We start from the raw sequence: 19,598 nt of genomic DNA, 5'->3' as shown, positions 1-19,598 counted from the left end.
CGTGGTTACCTGAGCGGGGAGCGCGCCCTCGGCAAAGCACCAATGTTATCTCGATTAGATTTTAATTAGGGCGGCCGAGTGTTTTAACCGCTGGTGCATGCCGACAATTTTTTTGGTCAAATCTGTGGTAATTATCTCCCAGTCCATCTCGGTTCGAACAATGCCAAACCAATGGAAGGAAAGGACAAACACGGACAGGGTGGAAATCAACAAATAATTTATTAATAATAAAATAAATAAATAAATAAATAAATAAAGAGAGCTTTTTATTTGCTGAGGTAAATAAAGAATGAATTTCGAAGCAAAATCAATCAAAATACCAGGAAAGAGACAAAGAGCAGAAGCTTAACGGGGGTTGACTTACTTAGAGCTAAACACAGACAAGGGTACCCAACGGCTCATTCAGGGGGAAGGGAGAGGGAGAAAATCGTCTCGCTCACCAAAAAGTCCACCGTGAAGCAAAAACGTTCTGAAATGCGTGCGTGCGTGTCACGTCCGTCGCCAGCACCCAGCTTTGTCGTACAGCCTCTCGCGGGCAGTCTTGAATGCCATTCCACACGCTCGCTTGCCGAAGCTCTGGGCAGGACGAACAGTCTCACTGTTGGCACTGGCCAGACACCCACACGCGTGCTTCATTCTCCTCTTTTGCACGCCTAGACCCGCTTCTTGCTCGCTTCTCTCTCGTACCTCTTTCGTGCACGCTTTTTTACTATCTCAGAACGTATCTCTTTTCCTCTCCGAACGTCTCTCCACTCAGAACGTCCCTCTTTCGCTGTTTCCTCACCGGAACGTTTCTCTCCACTCAGAACGTCCCTCTTTTGCCGTTTCCTCACTGGAACGTCTCTCTCCACTCAGAACGTCCCTCTTTCACTGTTTCCTCACTGGAACGTTTCTCTCCACTCAGAACGTCCCTCTTTTTCCGTTTCCTCACTGGAACGTCTCTCTCCACTCAGAACGTCCCTCTTTCGCTGTTTCCTCACTTTTTCTCCTCACAGAATGTCTTTTTATATCCTCAGGGCATCTCCATGGGGTGCCGTCCGCCCCAAGCTCACCCCACCCCACTGGGGCATGGTTACCATGATGACCCGTGCCATGCGCTCTCAAAAAAGGCGGGCATCGGACCTCACGAAGGAATGTTTCCGAGGAAAAACGAGGACGGGCCCTCTCCGCGGGGTGCCGTCCGCCCCAAGCTCACCCCACTGGGACACGGTTACCATGACGACCCATGCGCTCTCAAAAAGGCGGGCGTCGGAGCTCGTGAAAGAATGTTGCTGAGGAAAAACGAGGGCGGGCTTCAGAGCTCGTGAAAGAATGTTGTTGAGAAAAAATGAGGGTGGGCTTCAGAGCTCGTGAAAGAAATGTGTGTGAACGTGTCTGTCATAAAGAAAAAAAAAGCTTCCCATAAGAGAGGGGATCTATCCAAGTTACCCTTCTCAACGCATCACATTTACGATACCATTAGACATGGGGATGGGGCTAATCTGAACATGCATTTAAGGAAATAACTGTCTGAGGACCTGGATGTGTGGATGCATTCATCAGATCTGATTCTATATATTATCAATAAAAACAATATGTCCAGGCTGGAGTTCCTCAAGGTAGCATTCTAGGCACTGTTCTGTTTTCTGGTTGTCATTAATGATCTCTCTGACTCTGGAAAATCCTCTATATCTCTTTGCTGATGACTCCACCCTCTGCCGTACCATCGGTCATCCCTCAGACCGGCAAGCAGCAGCTTCTTCGCTCACTGCAGATCTGGATAAAATCACAAACTGGTCCAACACGTGGAACATGTCTTTCAATCCGGACAAATATAACTCTCTCACTATGTCTCTTCGAAAGTACCGTTTAGAACACCCCCCCCCATCCACTTTCTCAACAATCCTCTGGAAGAAGTCCTTTCTTTCAAGCTTCTGGGTCTCACTATCTGCCATAACCTTTCCTGGGAAAGCCACATTTCAAACCTCACCTCTAAAGCCAGTCGCCGACTGGGAATCCTCCGTCGTGCAAAGTCCTTCCTTGGCCCACCTGAGCTCCTGACCACTTACAAAGATTTCGTCCACAGCCTGACGGAGTACTGCTCTCCCCTCTGGGCTGGTGCTCCTGCCACCCACCTTTCTCGGCTGCACGCTGTGGAAACCAGGCATTTCGGATCATTGGCATCTCCCACAATGAGGCTGAGTCTTTGGGCCTCTCACTCTCTCACCGCAGGCTGGTCAGTGGTCTGTCTTCTACTGTCTCCTCTCCAGCCTCGCCCCCCCCCTGCTCTCTCTGCGATTTGTCCCCACCACATTTCCGCAGGGCGGTCAAGGTCCGCCAACAACCCCCTTCTGGTAAAACTACCAAAATCATGAATCACTGCTCACCTTCACTCTTTCATTCCTCTTTTTTCCCACCTTTGGAATAAACTCCCTCACTATTCAATGCCATTCTTCCCTCCAGGCCTTCAAAACAGCTGTTCACCACCATCTCTTATCTTTCCCCATCCAAATCGTCGATCTTTTCTACCCCCGATAATCCATCCAAGCCCACCTCTTTCAAATTCCCTGCTTTCCTTCCTGAAAGTCCCTGTAATGTCCATCTTGTATTCCCCATGTTCCCCACCCCATCCCTCTCCCTTCCACAGATCTACTAATGTCTCTGTTCCCCACTGTTTTGTCCTTCCCACTCCCGCCCCTCTTGTCTCATGCTCCCCTTGCTGTGCGTTGTGTGTTGGCTCTCACACGAGCCTCGACAAGGTATACAAAAAATAAAAATAAAAAATAAAATGAAAATGAAAATACCCCAACATTTTTCAGAAATGCCTCACCTACCTACCGCCAGCACAACCATTCCACTTTCAGAAAAAATAAATCAATGCTTCAACATAAAAGTTTGGCTAAAAATAAAAATTAAAAATAAAGTGGACCTTGACGCATGGGAGTTCATCTCGTCTTTGTTGCAGAAGTAGATGTCATACCAAACTGAAAGATCTTGTGTTCACATAGAACAAACAAACCGAGAATACTAAAGTTATGAGATCAAGCAATTACCAGAAAACAGTATGCATTCGACATTACCTTTAAGGGGAGACAAGCTGTCTGTACTTGTATCAGACTTGCTATCTTCCACCTCCTTCTCCTCCAACACTGAATCCTCTTTCAAACTACCTTCTCTTGTTGGCCCTTTGTCATGACCACAGTCTTTGTCATGACCACCACCTTCAACAATGTCATTGAATTGTTTCACAGAATCATGTCCCTCTTCATCCTGTAAATCTTGCTCTCTCAAGAATTTGTCCAATTCCTCATCAGATACCAAATTTAGCTCATCTATAACTGGTTCGACCGAAGGAGAATGGACTTGACAGGTGTCTGTGAGAGACCTTGATTCCAAAGAGGATGATACGACTTCAGAAGATGGCGATATATTTTGGGATGACACCGTAACACTTTGGCCTCGTTTCGCATGCGACGTGCTAAGTTTTTGATCATCTGTGGACAAATGCGTGGCCACACCATCATCTCCCTTTTCAGCACTAGGCTCACCTGGCATATCAGTCAACTGTGCCGAAGTGAATGTTGTGCACAAAGTTATTGTAGGATTGCAATGCGACCGCTCATCAGTAGAAGGTTCAGAGCTTTCTGCCATATGTAAAGTTACAAAATCTACATCTTCGCTTTTTGACAATTCCAAATTGCTGTTGATCTCAGAAGGCTCTTCAGTGATCTGAGAAATCTGGACGAAATCAGAAGGCTCTTCGCTGTGGAAAGCCTCCATTTCTTCCATACAAAGTCCAATACCTTCATCAAATTCTTGACTTTCCCCATCAGAATTCTCCATCTCAAGACCTCCCTCGACAGAAGGCTGTATCTCAACCACAGTGGGCACATTCACAGAGTCCGTTATTGATTCAGATTCCATCAACCTCTCCTGAAAGTCTGATGGGAACGTTTCATGTTCATCAGCAGGTCCACCATCTGCTACAATCTTCTGCTCAGAAACAGCTGAAGATAATTCACTCTCTGTTATTTGCACCTCAATCTCAAAATCAGTACAAATCTCTCCCTTTGCTTCTCCAACAACTTCCTTTGCATCAGAGGATCTGCAGGCCATTGAAGACCCATTTTGCTGGATTTCTTGCTGCCCACCAGGCCAGATATCTGGCCTTGGAGCTTCCTCTACATTTGTCCTCAAGGCAAGATTGTGCATCATCTCTTGAGCACTGTTCATAAACCAAATGCCATCTTCATGCACCTCTCCCACACCATCCCCATCTTCTCGACTTCCTGGCTCTGGAGTTCCAGTGAGGAGGTCACATGGTGCAGTGGAAAGCATAATATCATTTGTTGCGGGGTCAATGGGGACAGACCTAGATGGTAAAAGAGAGCAGGCAGGTAAAAGATCCAAAGCTGGTTGATGTAGTGGTAAGGCACAAATACCACTTCCACCATTCGTTGAGGGTTGCAACAGATCAGGACTTGCAAGAGTGGGTGGTGGAGAGGGAGCAGAATGATGAGGAGCTGTGATAAAGGATTGAGGGCTCGGTGAAATTTCACATACAGGCTGGACACAAAAGACTGCTGTGGCCACGTTTCCATCAGGAAGCGAAGCGTCTCGTACAGATGACCAGTCAGTTGAAGGCAGCCACGGTTGAACAGCATGCGTCGCAACACCATCACAGCTATGTTGCATGGAGGCAGTCCTCAAGGAGTCGATGCACTGAACCTCATCTACAAAAGAAAAACACATCATTAGTCACAGAGTTCATGAAAGAGTGAAAATATAGAATGCATTGACTTCCATTCATATGATGTGTCAATGGGCCCAAGCTACCACAACTTTCATTAGAGTTTATCAAACAGACTCGTTCACAGAAATAAATAAATAAATAAATAAATAAATAAATAAGTAGCTTTAAAAAAACAGTTTTGAAGCATTAATGGCTCAATTCTCCGTACTCATTAAAGAGGAACCAAAATGCTCAGACCACCTCAAAGCTAGCATATCCCTTGATACCAGACAAAATAGACATGATATGTCTTTTTCCAATTTATAAATAGGTAATTTTGCGATGAAAGGTCAAAATCTTCTTCTTCTTCTTCTTCACGATTCACCATGACATCACACCCGGGAATGGACTACCATATCCGTATTGTCTGCGGGTTTCATCACGGTACGATTTAACTCAAACGGCGAATATTTTTTGATTTGTCACAAATACGCCAAGTCGGTGTCCTTTGTGGTTGTAGTAATACACACCAAGATGGTTTAATGCTCCATCAATGGCCGAAAGACCCAAAGTTTTCCAGAAATTGGACAAGGTTTGTTTGAAATACCCGAGTACGGATCAGGCTGAGAAAATGCTCACTTTTGTACTCGGAACATGTTACAGAGGATTGTTATGAAACAACAGAGATGGCTAGATATTGTGGTTATCCTCCATGATTGAGAGAGGATGCCACACCCAAAATTAAGCAGAAGAAAAAGCAATCACTCAAAACGGTAATACCATCTCAACCAAGCTAACAGCACATGTATATGGACAATTTAAGCAGTAAATCCAACACCTGTGTTGCCCTGCCGGTGACCGATCTCACCAAGTCACCACCCACCTCGGCGGTGGGACATGGTACAGACATGACACAGCACAGCACGGGAATGGTACGGACACTGCGCATGACAGTAGGACACGGCACAACCAAAGACATGAAACGGCATGACATGGCACGGAGACGAGCACAAACACAAATGGCGTCTCAGGAAAGTACGAAATGGGATGATGCCGTAACATACAGGACACCTTGCCAGCCTGTGATGGTGAGACAAAGCATTCATCAACCATTTTGTCAGTGGTGTCTGAGGCCGAGTGTGCCTAGGTGGTGTGTCTGTGCTGTGTCGTGTTGTATCCATGCCGTGCCATGTCCGTGCAGTGTCAAGTATATCCGTGTCCGTGTTGTGTCCCACCGTCGTGTCCCACCGTCGTGTCCCTGCCATGTCCCATTGTAGTATCAGTGTCTGAGTATGGCCGTGTCTGTGTATGCCCATGTCTGTGTCATAGCGTGTTTCTGCTGGAGTAATAAAACTGATTTATCAATTAATACAAAATCTCATACAAGCCATCAATTGAACGGAAAGACAAAACTGACCAATCTGTAGTAAACATACGACCGGTGTTTTCATCTTTACCAACACCTCCATTGTCACAATTTCATCTGAATCGCTGGCATTAGGCTCAAAGTGATACGGCTCCATAATTCTCCCAAAAGAGTTTCCATCACAAATTAGTTTCAACATTATGAGAACATTCAGAGTTGCGAATGACGGTGGAATTAGGATGGGAATCAGAGCTCGACATGGACCGTTTCTCGATGTGAATCCACCATTTGGTTCAAGGTGTGTTCCGAGTGTGATGTCACTGGCAGAAATAGAAAATCAACATTCCAAGGCTTTTTTTTTCAGCATTTTCAATGTTTTTCAGAAAAAAACAAAATTGTGTTTGGCTTCCCCTTTAAAGCAAACACACCCTCCTCCTTCCCTCTCTCTCCTGCCACAAATCCATCTTGTCCACCACTTATCCCTCATTTGTCCGTCTCAGTCTATCCCCCCCCCCTTTCTCCTCCTTCTACTGCTCCTTTTATCATGTTGTGTCCTGATCCGTTGTGTGTTCTAGCTCTTCCACGGGCATTCACCATGTATACAAAAAAAGCTTTTTTTCATACAATACATGAATGTACAATAGAAACGATGACTTCCACAAAGGGAGAAACTCTGCCATTTAAAATGGTGAACCGCTATGCCTGAAAAAACACCAGGATGACAGTTTGTAGCTGGGTCTGGATTAGAACACGTGATAGACAGCTCAGAGGCAGGTATGCATACCGTTAAGCCATCCTTGCCAGCCCCTCCTAAGATCAACTGGTGCAATATAGAAATCCAACATGCAGTCTGTACTACAATCCTACACTGAACTAACATGAAGTTCCCATGTACAAATCGACTGAACAATGACAATAAAGCACAGACATAAATCGTGCTACATGACCATGATTTACTAGTCACTGTGAATACGGCCACTGCTTAATCAGCATTAATGATGCAAAATATGAAGGGTCATTTCATATACATACTATCAAGTGTTTGTGGGTACGTTATTCTTTCACAGTCGAACTTTAGCACCGAGAGGCCCCAAATTTTGGGGGAAAGTACTTCAGAGACTAAGCAAGGTTTTGAGCTACCACCTGTTGACCTTGACACCTGTTTTTAGGCCAACAAAGGCTGCCAAAAGTGTATATTGGGGTGTGACACAATAAAGTGTATATAGCAATACTGCCACCAGCCCCCAGGTGAAAGGTAACCACCATGGGGCCAATAACTCCATAGCTTTGCAACGTCCAACACCTCCTGAAATCACCGCCGGTAAAAGCTTACCCAGCAGGGCATCCCCTCCCCCCTCCTCCTCCTCTCCTCCTCCTCCTCCTCCCCCCCCCCCCCCCGTCCAGGTAGCTCAGTGTAGTCCCTGCTAGTTCCATATAAAATTGCAAAAGTACAAGTTCTCACAAAGTTCATCTTTGTTTCCAAAAATAATAATAAAATAAAAATCAAATACGAGCAAAAGTACCTACCTGTGTCCCCTGTACTGCAACGGCAACGGTTTAAGTTAAATCTATCAATTGAAATCATCTCATGAACTTAACGGGACTTTCAGGAAAGGCCGATAGAATCTGAATCATGACCTCTGTGAAAAAGGTTAATTGGGTTGCACTCATGGTTTCACTGAGATCCAAAGCTCTGAGCTACTTATACCACCCACTGTTAAATGGTGGTGCAATATCAGGTTGCAGCAGTTGGATTTGTCCAAAAAAAAAAAAAAGTGGGGAATATCCTGCTTGCAAAATAAAACTTGACATCAACATTATTCATGCCTGTTCTCCCGTCATTTCAAAAGTGAATGCTGAGCCTTTCAAATGCAGAATGGGATGTGGCTACCGTAACCGCCAATGTTCATCAAAAACGCCCGATGATTGGAAACATGAGCTTTTTCACTCAGCTTGGATAGACGATTTAAGCTTGGTGTTGGCTTAATGGTTAAAGTGGCTGGCTTAAGATCTTAGGGTCCTGAGTTTGAGCTCGTTGTACTGTTGAAATAACACCAGGTGGGTCGACTCAGCCTGTCATACTTCCAAGCTCAGCAAAATGAGTACTAGCTTAAATGGGGTTATAAGCCATTGGAGTATCCTGCGTCGGAGTGGTGACCCGTGCAGGACTGTACTCCTTAGCCAAATAAAACTGCCTCAGCAGCCCTATACATCTCATGGAATGAAAGGAATAGTTATTATTGTTGTTGGATAGACGATCACATGCGGGCTGCAAGACAACCCAGGTCAGGGCAGCACAGACATTAACCTGGGATGAGTGGTGCATTGAAACAAGATTTAATTACGTCACCTTCATTTTGCTCAAACTCATCCAAAACTTTATCGAGATCTGAAGCAGCTGCGAGGAAAAGTTGGTCCATCATGGGTCCTTGTTGCGTCTCGCCCTAACCTCCGTTACCTGTAAGGAGGAGGTGAGGTTGGGTGGGGGAATAAACAGATTTATTTATTTATCAAATGTTTTCTCCTCTTGATCCTTAGGGTGCATCACAACAATACGGAGAAAGGCTGCGATTATTACGAGTGTCTGTGAAAATGACTTCTATATCCATCATGTTCATTATTGGAAACAAGAGGTCCATAATTATCCCTCTGCTTTTTGAAAAGAAAAAAAAATAATAAACGGGGAGAGGGGGCAGGGGGTTATTGTAAATCAGCTCCATCTGTCTGTCTGTTCACCAAAGTTGGTCATTATAATCAGGTAGCAAGAAGGTGCAAGAGCAGTCATTTCTTGCCCTGCCCCCCTGGGGTGGGGTCAAAAGGTCAAGCATCGAAATATGCAACGACAGGCACATTTTTAAATGAAGCTTTGTATATGCGATCAACATTGGGAGATGTATGAAATATGTAATGATTCATTTGAATTTGACCCCTGGTTCATGCCCCTTTAGGGGGAGGGGGGGAGAAGGGGATGGACTTTAGGGTAACAGGGATCAAAACAAGAAAAAAATTTTTAACTCAAATTTGATATTTGGTCATTCCTGGTGTAACTTTTTGCCATCTTTCAACTTTGCTTTCGGTAGGAAGCGTGGGGATTTGCGATGGCGTGTCATTGACTTCACTCCAGTTCATGTTACAAGGTGATGATGTCTGCAGATTTCTATGCTCACGCCTGCGTCAACTCTGGGCCATTCCACATCGGTGAGGAAAGTCGAGCAAACATTTGAGCTTCCACCACACAAACAAACAAAAAAATAAACCAATGTCACCCGCAGGATGACCCGTATCTTGCCAAAAGGTCACACTGACGTGAACAGAGCTGCTATCCACCAGGAGCGACTCCTTGAGGAATATCTGCCTACGAGAGATTCCGATGAGAATTGTTTTACAGAGTGACCATGAAAAATATGCTTTTGCCTCATAACGTCACCAAATGACGTCATAATGTCTCAAGCTTGACATATCTAGAAAGCACTCATCGAGGTGTTCAATTTGAGGTACTACACGATATGGTTCCTAAAACTTGAAAATTTGACCTTGGGGTCAAAAATGTTTGACCTGAGGCGCTAACCATGAAGGTCAAGGCCAATCGCCACCAAAAATTAATCAACTGAGCGCCAGACCATGAACTATATTCCCATGAAGTTTGAAGACGATCCGATCAAAATTACTCAAAAATAAGGGTTTCGTCGACTCCCCTGATTTGCGACAAAGTGACCTTGACCTTTGACCTTGACCTTTGACCTTGACCTTCAAAATTTTATGCGCTGAAAGGGACCTCTATGCGCCTCTGATATGCGAAGTTACAAAAATTTCCAATGATAACTGTGCTCTGCAGAATTTTTTATACGTGATTACAGACAAACAAAGAAACAAAAAAAAACATACAAGCTGACCAACATATCTTGCAAAAACTTCGTTTTGGCAAGATAAAAAGAAGAAATGTTTCTTCAAGGAATTGCCAACAATCAACGGCCACAGGCTCTCATGAGTAATTGTTGTGCAAAGGGCTCACTGCAGCATGTGATACAATAAAGAACAAAGTTGAAGGTTGAAGCACAACATTTCAACTCTCATTATAACAATAATCGGGTTTTCATCAATTCTGAGATCAAAGGTGTTTGCAAACAATCAACTACAGCCTTCCCAACCCCTCCCTTGTTGGGCATCTAAGCTTGTGGCGAGGCAGTTGTCCTGAAACAACTTGCCTTTGCCTCATGGAAAGCAAACCCAACTGAGGGCAATCTCAGTTCCTTCCACAAAGCTCGGAACAAGTGTGTATCTACCCTTAGGAGAGCCAGAAAACAACATCTTTCTCATCTCAAGTCTGAACTTTCAAACCTCTCTCCCTCCTCCAAACCCTGGTGGCGTTTAATCAAATCTGTTTCTGGTGTATGTTCCCCCTCCATCCCCTCCCTTACCTCAAATGGCCACACTGCTGATACCGCACGTGATAAAGCTGAATGTCAAAACTCGGTGTTTGCAGCAAAATTTTCTGTCCTAAACCCATCACTTTCTCTACCCACCTTACCCAGTTGCACCCAACTGTCCCTGGACTCTGTGTCCTTTTCTCCTGACAAGGTGGAGAACTTGCTTTCAAACCTCGACTCAGATTCTGCAACCGGTCCAGACGGCATCAGCCCACATGTCCTCAAAGCCTGCTCTTCTGCTCTTGCTCACCCTCTCTCTGTTCTATTCACCCTCTCATTTGCCCAAGGTCATCTGCCATCTGCGTGGAAATCTGCTAACACCACTGCCCTGCATAAAAAGGTGCAAAAACAGATCCCTGTAACTACAGACCAATCAGTCTTCTCCCAATCATCAGCAAGGTTATGGAATCCATCATCGCTTCAGACATGAAATACTTCCTCTTCTCCAATGGCTTGATTTCCGATCATCAATTTGGTTTCAGACCAGGTCACTCTACCCTGGATATGCTGCTTCTGCTCTCCCATCAATGGATGGAGGTCCTCAATGCCAGACAGGAAATCCGAGCCGTATCCCTGGACATATCACGTGCTTTTGACAGTCTGGCATCTTGCACTACTCACCAAACTCTCTTCCCATGGTATTCAAGGCCATCTCCACTCATGGCTCGCAGACTTCCTCTCCTGTCGCAGTCAACGTGTGGCCCTAAATGGAGTTCCTTCATCCCCTCTTCCTGTGCAGGCTGGAGTTCCTCAAGGTAGCGTTCTGGGCCCTGTTCTTTTTCTGGTTTTCATCAATGATCTCTCCGACTCTCTGGAAAATCCTCTATTTCTCTTTGCCGACGACTCCACCCTCTGCCGTACCATCTGTCATCCCTCAGACCGGCAAGCAGCAGCTTCTTCGCTCACTGCAGATCTGGATAAAATCACAAACTGGTCCAACACGTGGAACATGTCTTTCAATCCGAACAAATCTCACACCCTCACTGTGTCTCTTCGAAAGGACCATTTAGAAAACCCCCCCATCCACTTTCTCAACAATCCTCTGGAAGATATCCTTTCTTTCAAGCTTCTGGGTCTCACTATCTGCCATGACCTTTCCTCGGAAAGCCACATTTCAAACCTCGCCTCCAAAGCCAGTCGCCGACTGGGAATCCTCCATCGTGCAAAGTCCTTCCTCGGCCCACCTGAGCTCCTGACCACTTACAAAGCTTTTGTCCGCAGCCTGATGGAGTACTGCTCTCCCCTCTGGGCTGGTGCTCCTGCCTCCCACCTTTCTCGGCTTCACGCTGTAGAAACCAAGGCATTTCGGATCATTGGCATCTCCCGCAATGAGGCTGAGTCTTTGGGCCTCTCACTCAATCACCGCAGGTTGGTCGGTGGTCTTTCTGTCTTCTACAGTCTCCTCTCCAGCCTTGCCCCCCCTCTGCTCTCTCTCTGCGATTTGTCCCCACCACATTTCCACAGGGCGCTCAAGATCCGCCAACAACTCCCTTCTGGTAAAACTACCAAAATCACGAATCACTGCTCATCTTCACTCTTTCATTCCTCTTTTTTCCCGCCTTTGGAATAAACTTCCTCACTCTATTCATTCCCATTCTTCCTTCCAGGCTTTCAAAACAGCTGTTCACCACCACCTCGTATCACCCCCCCCCATCCAAATCCTCGATCTTTTCTACCCCCGATAATCCACCCAAGCCCACTTCCTTCAATTCCCCTGCTTTCCTTCCTGAAAGTCCCTGTAATGTCCATCTTCTCTTCGCCATGTTCCCCGTCCCATCCCCATCCCTCTCCCTTCCACAGTTCACCGAATGTGTCTGTTCCCCACTGTTTTGTCCCTCCCACTCCCACCCCTCGTCTCATGCCCCCCTGCTGTGAGTTGTGTGTTAGCTCTCATACGAGCCTCGACAAGGTATACAAAAAAAAAACCCCCTCCCTTGACAAAGAACACTTGGTATGGCAATCACAACCACGAAGACTTTTAAAATGGAGAGCTAAAGCCTGGTGTTGGCTCAGTGGTTAGGGTGGCGGCTTGGGATCCTCGGGTCCTCAGTTCAAGCCCCGTCGGCCGCTGAATTAATGCACCAGGGGGTTGACTCAGCCTGTCATCCTTCCGAGGTCGGCGAAATGAGTACCAGTTCCAGTGTGCGTACTGGTAGAGGGGCACTGCATCAGCGACAGCCGCGCTTCAAGAAATGATAGCTACCCTGGCAGCTGGGCTGCCATACCACCACCACGGAGAGCTTTATATCGTTGGCATAGTTGACTCAATCAAGCCTCCTGTAACATGCACTTTGAAAAAAAAATTTCATTACGGTTCATGCATCTCTTCTGAATATCGAAGAAAATGTCACTGGATACATGTGTTACCATTTATATTCCTCATGACCATTCTGATCATTCACTAAACATCAGTTCTACACGTTTCACATCGAGACGACGTGGCTGACGAGCAGGCTGAATGCTTCACGTTTGAGACGACAGGATAGCTTGCCTGGAGGTACGCACGCTCCCCTCCGAACCATCATCCAGCCCGAGTTTGAATGACAGCCCAGCTATAAACTGTCATCCTGGTGTTTCGCAGGAAGGGCGAGACGCATCGACGTGTGTGCAGTCCCTCGGATTCCCGTTGAACGGACGTTAAAGTTCCCACGGTGTTCTTCGCGAAGAGTAGGAGAGCTATCGCCGGCACCCTGAACAAATTACAAACACCGCTGCGATGCATCAGAGGCACAGCCAGCAACGATGATGTGACCGGCAGCCACAGGCTGCCGACGAAATGAATGAACCAAAAGTTTGCTCGTCATCATCGCTCAGTTTACATCGTTGCCTTGAGGTTGATGGATGTTTCCGCATGTATTTGCATTCAAATTACGTTACGTTGCTCAGTCACTGCTTCAAAACTCACCGTTGACAACCGCCACTGCCAGTAAGAAACGGGGACGACGGTTGAACGGGAGTATTGCGTTCACAAACACGAGTACGGGAGGTAGAGGCACGGAGGACGATAACCCGAACTAACACAAACGACAGCTTTAAAATGAAGCGTTCGAAGGAAGACTGACGAAACGATAACATGTCATACAAGTGAATATTAAATCAACGCAAACTCAGGTAAGTTGTGCGTTTCTACACCCGCACCGAGAGAGAAAGAGCAGCACATAATTCATCGTCTTTGTCTCATCAAATATCGGTCCGAAGGTGCGGCCTAAACTAGGCCGGAGAGCCTACGGTGTTTCATAAAAAATCCTGAAGGGAAATGCGTCGCCGAGGTCCGCAGCGTCACTAGCCGAGATCAGGCTCCAAACAAACATCTATCCTTCAAAATCACCACAGGATTACCCCCCCCCCCCGGTATTTCGTGCCTACCTGGCGTCATGGCAAGTCCAGCTCCGTATCAAGAAGCCCGTCCTGGGCACAATGGCAAAAAAAACAAAAAATCAAGACTTACACCACACAACCGCAACAACAACACACCTAAGGCATCCCACAATGCACCGCACACATTAACCAAGATCGTTGTTATTGTGATTGATGTCAAAAATGTCTTCTTTTTTTTTCTTTCTTTCTTTCTTCCTGATATTATTAATAAGAACAGTCAGCATGGGCTGGCAGGATAACGGGGAGCTGTCTGACCGGGGTTTGAATCTCGGCCTAACTATAAACTGCCATCATGGTGTTTCTCTTCTCTGAAACTTCACCACAACCTTCATCGTCAGTGACGTACCAAAGTTTGTTCACGACACAGAGAAAAAAATCAGGGTCTGGGGGGGGGGGGTTTCAGTGACTGTTGCTCCTGATCCAGGTGAGCTTCAGGACGCGCGCTCCTTTTTTTTTTTTACCTCAGCACCACTTCAGGACGTGCCCTCCTTTGTTTACCTCAGCACCACTTCAGGACGTGCCCTCCTTTGTTTACCTCAGCACCACTTCAGGACGTGCCCTCCTTTTTTATCCTCAGCACCACTTCAGGACGCGCGCTCCTTTGTTTACCTCAGCACCACTTCAGGACGTGCCCTCCTTTGTTTACCTCAGCACCACTTCAGGACGTGCCCTCCTTTGTTTACCTCAGCACCACTTCAGGACGTGCCCTCCTTTGTTTACCTCAGCACCACTTCAGGACGTGCCCTCCTTTGTTTACCTCAGCACCACTTCAGGACGTGCCGTCCTTTGTTTACCTCAGCACCACTTCAGGACGTGCCCTCCTTTGTTTACCTCAGCACCACTTCAGGATGTGCCCTCCTTTGTTTACCTCAGCACCACTTCAGGATGTGCCCTCCTTTGTTTACCTCAGCACCACTTCAGGACGTGCCCTCCTTTGTTTACCTCATCACCACTTCAGGACGTGCCCTCCTTTGTTTACCTCAGCACCACTTCAGGACGTGCCCTCCTTTGTTTACCTCAGCACCACTTCAGGACACGTGCTCCTTTGTTTACCTCAGCACCAAATGTGGCTGCAGGTCATGTTTGCACCCTTGCAGTCTGTCTGTTTGTCTGTGAACAGGATATCTCAAAAAGTTGTGGACGGATTCAGATTTAACTTTGTGGATCAGTTGTTTCGGTGACAAGAACAAACCGATGAGATTTTGCTTCAGGTTCGGATTGAGATCCCACCTATCAGTGGGATACAAAGGGTAAACTCTTCAGCCTGGGGAAAGTACGCGCTCTTCGAAGCGCCCTTCCAGTTTGTACACGTGGAAATACCGGAAACAACATATGCACCGAAAATATACCTAAAATATATGAAATAGATGGGACGTCCAGTTGAACACCATCCATCCGACGGTCAGCGCACACATGAACGCATCGCACTATGCCAAACACCACGATGGCAGTTTATAGTTGGGCTGAGATTTAGACCCCGGTCAGACAGCTCGGGACAAGTGTGTGTACCTCTCCGCTATTCTGCTATCCCAGGTATCCAAGACCGACGAGTCTGGCACTACACTCACCCCGACTGGCAGGGTCTCCAAGCAGCCGTCAAACTTCTAGACTCGTCTCTCATTTCTACTTTCTCCGACATCAACTTGTCCTGGGAATTCTTTCAAAGAATATTCTTTTCTCTCTCTCTTTCTCTTTCTCTTTCTCTTTCTCTCTTATCCCATCTTGTCTTCAGCTATCCTCCCCTTCCTCCCACCCATGGTACACTGAAGCTTGTGGTGAGGCAGTCCAAAACAATCTGCCTTCGCCACATGGAAGGCAAATCTTACCAAAGTTAATCTTAGTTCCTTCCACAAAGCTTGGAACAAGTGTGTGTCTACCCTCAGGAGAGCCTGGAACCAACATCTTTCTAATCTCAAGTCTAAACTCTCAAACGTGTTTCCATCCTCCAAATTTTGCTGGCATCTAGTTAAGTCTGTTTCTGGTGTATGTTCCCCTCCATCCCCTCCATCCCCTCCCTTACCTCAAATAGCCACACAGCTGACATTGCATGTGAAAAGGCTGAATGCCTAAACTCCGTCTTTGCTTTGAAATCTTGCATCTCAAACCCATCACTTTCTGTACCCACCTTACGCAGTCACACCCAACTTAGGTCGACATGCAAAACCCCATACGTCAACTTTTTGTGACCACCATTTGGCAACTACCTGAAATTCTCACATATTGTTTGAAAATATAATAAAGCTTATACCTTAAACTCGACAAGCTTAAAAGTTGCGCATTTTTTAGAAAAGTGAGAAAATGTGCGAAAAATGATACACTTTCTGTAATGATCGTAAACCAATCAGCTTCTTCGTTCGATTCGCGTTTTGGAAGACGATTCCTCTATTGACCAATCATGCACCTCGTATTCATCGCTCACACCACATCATGGCGGCGTACATGTCTTCGCCGTTGTCCTCTGATGCGGACGATTCTGAGGGAAAATCATCGGCATTTTGTTACATGCATACTGCCAATACCCACGGAAGAGTTCTCCCATTTTCAGAGAAAAGTTTCAATAAGTTCAAAGAGTGCGCTGAATTGTGGAAAGAGTTAAAAGATCGTCCAGAAAGTGGCATCGCGGTACAAGCAGATGGGCTTGAATTCAATGATGTGTGCAAAACAAACGTGGAACTGGAAGGCGGTAGTGATCGTACTACCAACGTCAGTAGAAGGTGAGTGTCATCGGAATTCAATCTTACATTTGGTCGGTATAGACCCAAATCTTTTATAAATCTATTAAGATTAATTCCTTGAATTTTTGGCGCTGGTGCGAAACTGAGGGAAAAAAATGGTCTTGATGTTGAATGAAGTTCAACCTGTGAGTGACTGTGACTTTTGTGAGTGTGAGTGTGAATGTCACCTGATATTATGATAAACACCGTCTCACAGAACTCTTCTGACTCTGACTCTGAGTGACTGATTCATTTTATTGAATTTTTTTGGCTGACTGAGCGGAGTCTAGATTTACAGATTTACGGGCACTAGTGGCAGCTGTTTCGCACCGGCTTGGGCCTGACAAAAAAAATCAACCGCTGCCCTGTGTCTGTGAATAATTATCACCTGCTTTGTGTGCACAGTGAGTGTGAGTGAGCAGTTTATTTTGTCAGATTTCCGTCCGGTGCAAAACTACACTACTGTAGTCTGTAGTGCCAAATTATGTGCCGTTAGAGAACCATTTTTTTAACAGGAGCTTAATTTGTTTTTTTTTTAAATGCAGCACTCATTATGTACGTAATTCTACTTACAGTTAGGAAGCGTGCTGAAGATTGATTGAACATGAATAGGAAATTCAATGATCGATACCGTATTTTGCTGGGTGCCTTCATCGAAATACAAACGTCATTTCAATTGTGCGCTAACTTTGAACTAGGGATGTAGTATTCCAGTTATTTCCAAAACCGCTTAACCTACCTCAAAAACAGGTTGGTTATCGGTTTCCCTTCTTTAAATATTTTCACTTATATTTCTAATGAACACATTCATTTGACCTGAATTTAACTTGTGTATTGGTCATTTAATGTATAAGATTAACTGATAGGTAACACACGTTTCTGATTTATATTTTATGATTTAACGATCCAAACATGCCTGTTCTATTTTTTTTCTTAGTTTTGGTAACCATATAAAGCTCCCAGTGTGCACTTAGATTTTTATGTGGGGTGGCTCATGGCAGGCCATTGGCTTACTGTGGATACACTACTATACATGTCCAGTCTTACAAAAATACAAATAACTTGACACTGTTGTTAAACTTTATGTGAAAATTCTGGGGTTAATTGGTGCCGTAATGCATGGGGCTCAAGTGTCAAAAAGCTAGTACCGTAATGGTACTATGTGTAGTCTTATCGGTTATAACTTTTTATGCATATTTTTATAATGCATGTATAGATTTCTAGATAATAAATTGTAAATAATTTCTTTTGTCTGCTTGTAGAAAACGACAAGGGAGGGCAGGCTACCATACAGAATGCTACCGGCATTTCTGCAATCTGACTGCTATCCGGCGGGGCACAGGACAAGGCAAAGAAAGCAGAGATTTCAACAGGTTTGTTTATGTACAGTTTATTATATCACATACTTGTAGGTATAGCATGATTTAAATGTATCAAAATAATATGTTTTCAAGTACATTTAATATCAATCAGTGATTTTTAATACAAACATTACAGCATAAACCATAGCTACAACAGTTATCTCATGGTCATGTGATGCAGTTTGTGCCAGTTAACAATTTGAAAATAACAGGAAAAATAAGATTTGAAGTGGTCTGCAGTTGGATGCAATAATTCTAGAATCAAGTACACTGTTCATGGTATCTGCTATGAAAATGTCAAATGTTTCTTACTTGTCATTACACTTATTGATATCTGAAATCACTGTCACAGTCAAATTTACCTTGTGTTGTAAGCTTTCTTGTGTCTCAACTTCAAGTATTGATATCTCATACACATGTACATTCATTCCAAACTGATACTCCTTTCTCCTTAAGTGAACAAATTCAATTCAAATCCCTCCAGCCTTGATATTTTATTTTTTATTTATTTATTTCCTCACCCTAATCAGCATAGCTGGTTTCCATTTTTGAATTGTATACTATATGTTTTACAGCATTTTGTTTGTGACAGCTGCCCATCATGTAATTATCATTAAAGGGTATAACTTATACAGTACATATTGAGTAACATAATGTAATTATATGTATATCAAGTGTTGACGCACAATTTCGTACGTTTTTTCTAATTGTGCAGAACTTGCAGCAGCAGCAGCAGCAGCAGCAAAAAACCTGCAGGAGACATCCAAGACTGGAGAGGTGACTGAGGCCCAGGAGCCAAAGCGTCTTTTGCGGTCAGACGTCAGCAGCATCTCATGTCCAGACAGACCACATGTCCTACCTGTTACATGTATAATTTGTAAAACTAGTAAATATGTAAGGGAAAGTTATTCTAGGAAACGAAAAGTAGAAAAGCTAATAAGGTGTGAAACACTTACGGGGGACAACTAGTTAAGGCAGCCGAAGTCCGTAGTGATGAGCGTTTGCTCCTAGATATTAGAGGCAAAGATCTTGTAGCCCTTGAAGTTAGGTATCACCGTTCGTGTTACTTATCCTACTGTAGAGTTGTGAGACCCAAAGAACAGGCTGAGGAAGGCTGGAAGCAGTATGAAGCTGGATATGCTACATTCTGCAAAAGTATAATAGAAAGAAGGATAATACAGGGGCAGGAAATCATTCGCCTAACTAAGCTTTTGAAGCTTTTTGTCAAGACAGTGAAAGATGTTGAAGGATTGGAAGCAGCCAGCTACAAAAGTTCCAGCCTTAAGCGAAGACTGAAGCAGTCCTATCCAGTCTTGTGTTTCATCAGACCATCCCGAAAGTATGAAAGTGAAATTGTGTTCGTAGAAAACGTTGGAGTGGAGGATGTCATTGAATCAGCGGTAGTTGAAGCTTCCAGTGAGGAGAGTCATAGTGGGAGCGATAGGAATGTGCATCTAATCAAGGAATTTCGAGAAGAGCCCTCTTTATATTCCATATGTAACTCATCACATCTGACTATCATATCAAACATTAAAACCACAGTATAGTGTTGGTAAATGGTGTAAAAAATGAAATTCTCTAATATTGTTTTTAGGTAGCCCTATTTGATCTACCAATGCGCTGAAAATTGTTCGCACTAAA

The 19,598-nt window shown here is 44.9% G+C and overlaps 2 protein-coding genes across 5 annotated transcripts in view; one reads left to right on the top strand and one right to left on the bottom strand.

Moving 5' to 3' along the window:
* Nucleotides 1–14,032, bottom strand: part of LOC147016869 (zinc finger FYVE domain-containing protein 9-like) — a 69,193-nt gene extending 55,161 nt beyond the window's left edge. For all 4 annotated transcript variants that reach the window (XR_015049222.1, XM_085845998.1, XM_085845999.1 and 1 more), the window contains exons 1-3: nt 13,871–14,032; nt 8,428–8,535; nt 3,060–4,712 (exon numbers count right to left, since the gene is read on the bottom strand). Coding sequence is in view for 3 of the 4 variants with exons in the window: in XM_085845998.1 (XP_085702124.1) it covers nt 3,060–4,712; nt 8,428–8,500 (1,726 nt within the window). In the remaining variant the exon portion in view is untranslated. The remainder of the gene's footprint in view (nt 1–3,059; nt 4,713–8,427; nt 8,536–13,870) is intronic.
* Nucleotides 14,033–14,325: 293 nt separating this feature from the next.
* Nucleotides 14,326–19,187, top strand: LOC147016868 (uncharacterized). Its single transcript, XM_085846001.1, has 3 exons — nt 14,326–16,596; nt 17,859–17,969; nt 18,673–19,187. The coding sequence occupies exons 1-3, from the start codon at nt 16,310–16,312 to the stop codon at nt 18,740–18,742; spliced, it is 468 nt and encodes a 155-aa protein (XP_085702127.1). The 5' UTR covers nt 14,326–16,309; the 3' UTR covers nt 18,743–19,187.
* Nucleotides 19,188–19,598: the final 411 nt, after the last annotated feature.

The sequence above is a fragment of the Eptatretus burgeri genome, chromosome 11 (genome assembly GCF_056783735.1).
Source record: "Eptatretus burgeri isolate ZD-2024b chromosome 11, Ebu_testis_v1, whole genome shotgun sequence".
Classification (NCBI taxonomy): domain Eukaryota; kingdom Metazoa; phylum Chordata; class Myxini; order Myxiniformes; family Myxinidae; genus Eptatretus; species Eptatretus burgeri.
The sequence above is the reverse complement of the archived record's forward strand: the minus strand, read 5'-3'. Positions and strand labels throughout refer to the sequence as shown.

Excerpts from the sequence above, each read along its gene's own strand:
- LOC147016868 (XM_085846001.1), top strand. The coding sequence starts at position 16,310 with ATGGCGGCGTACATGTCTTCGCCGTTGTCCTCTGATGCGGACGATTCT. Across the intron at positions 16,597-17,858 it reads ACTACCAACGTCAGTAGAAG|AAAACGACAAGGGAGGGCAG; the intron begins GTGAGTGTCATC and ends GTCTGCTTGTAG. Across the intron at positions 17,970-18,672 it reads GAAAGCAGAGATTTCAACAG|AACTTGCAGCAGCAGCAGCA; the intron begins GTTTGTTTATGT and ends CTAATTGTGCAG.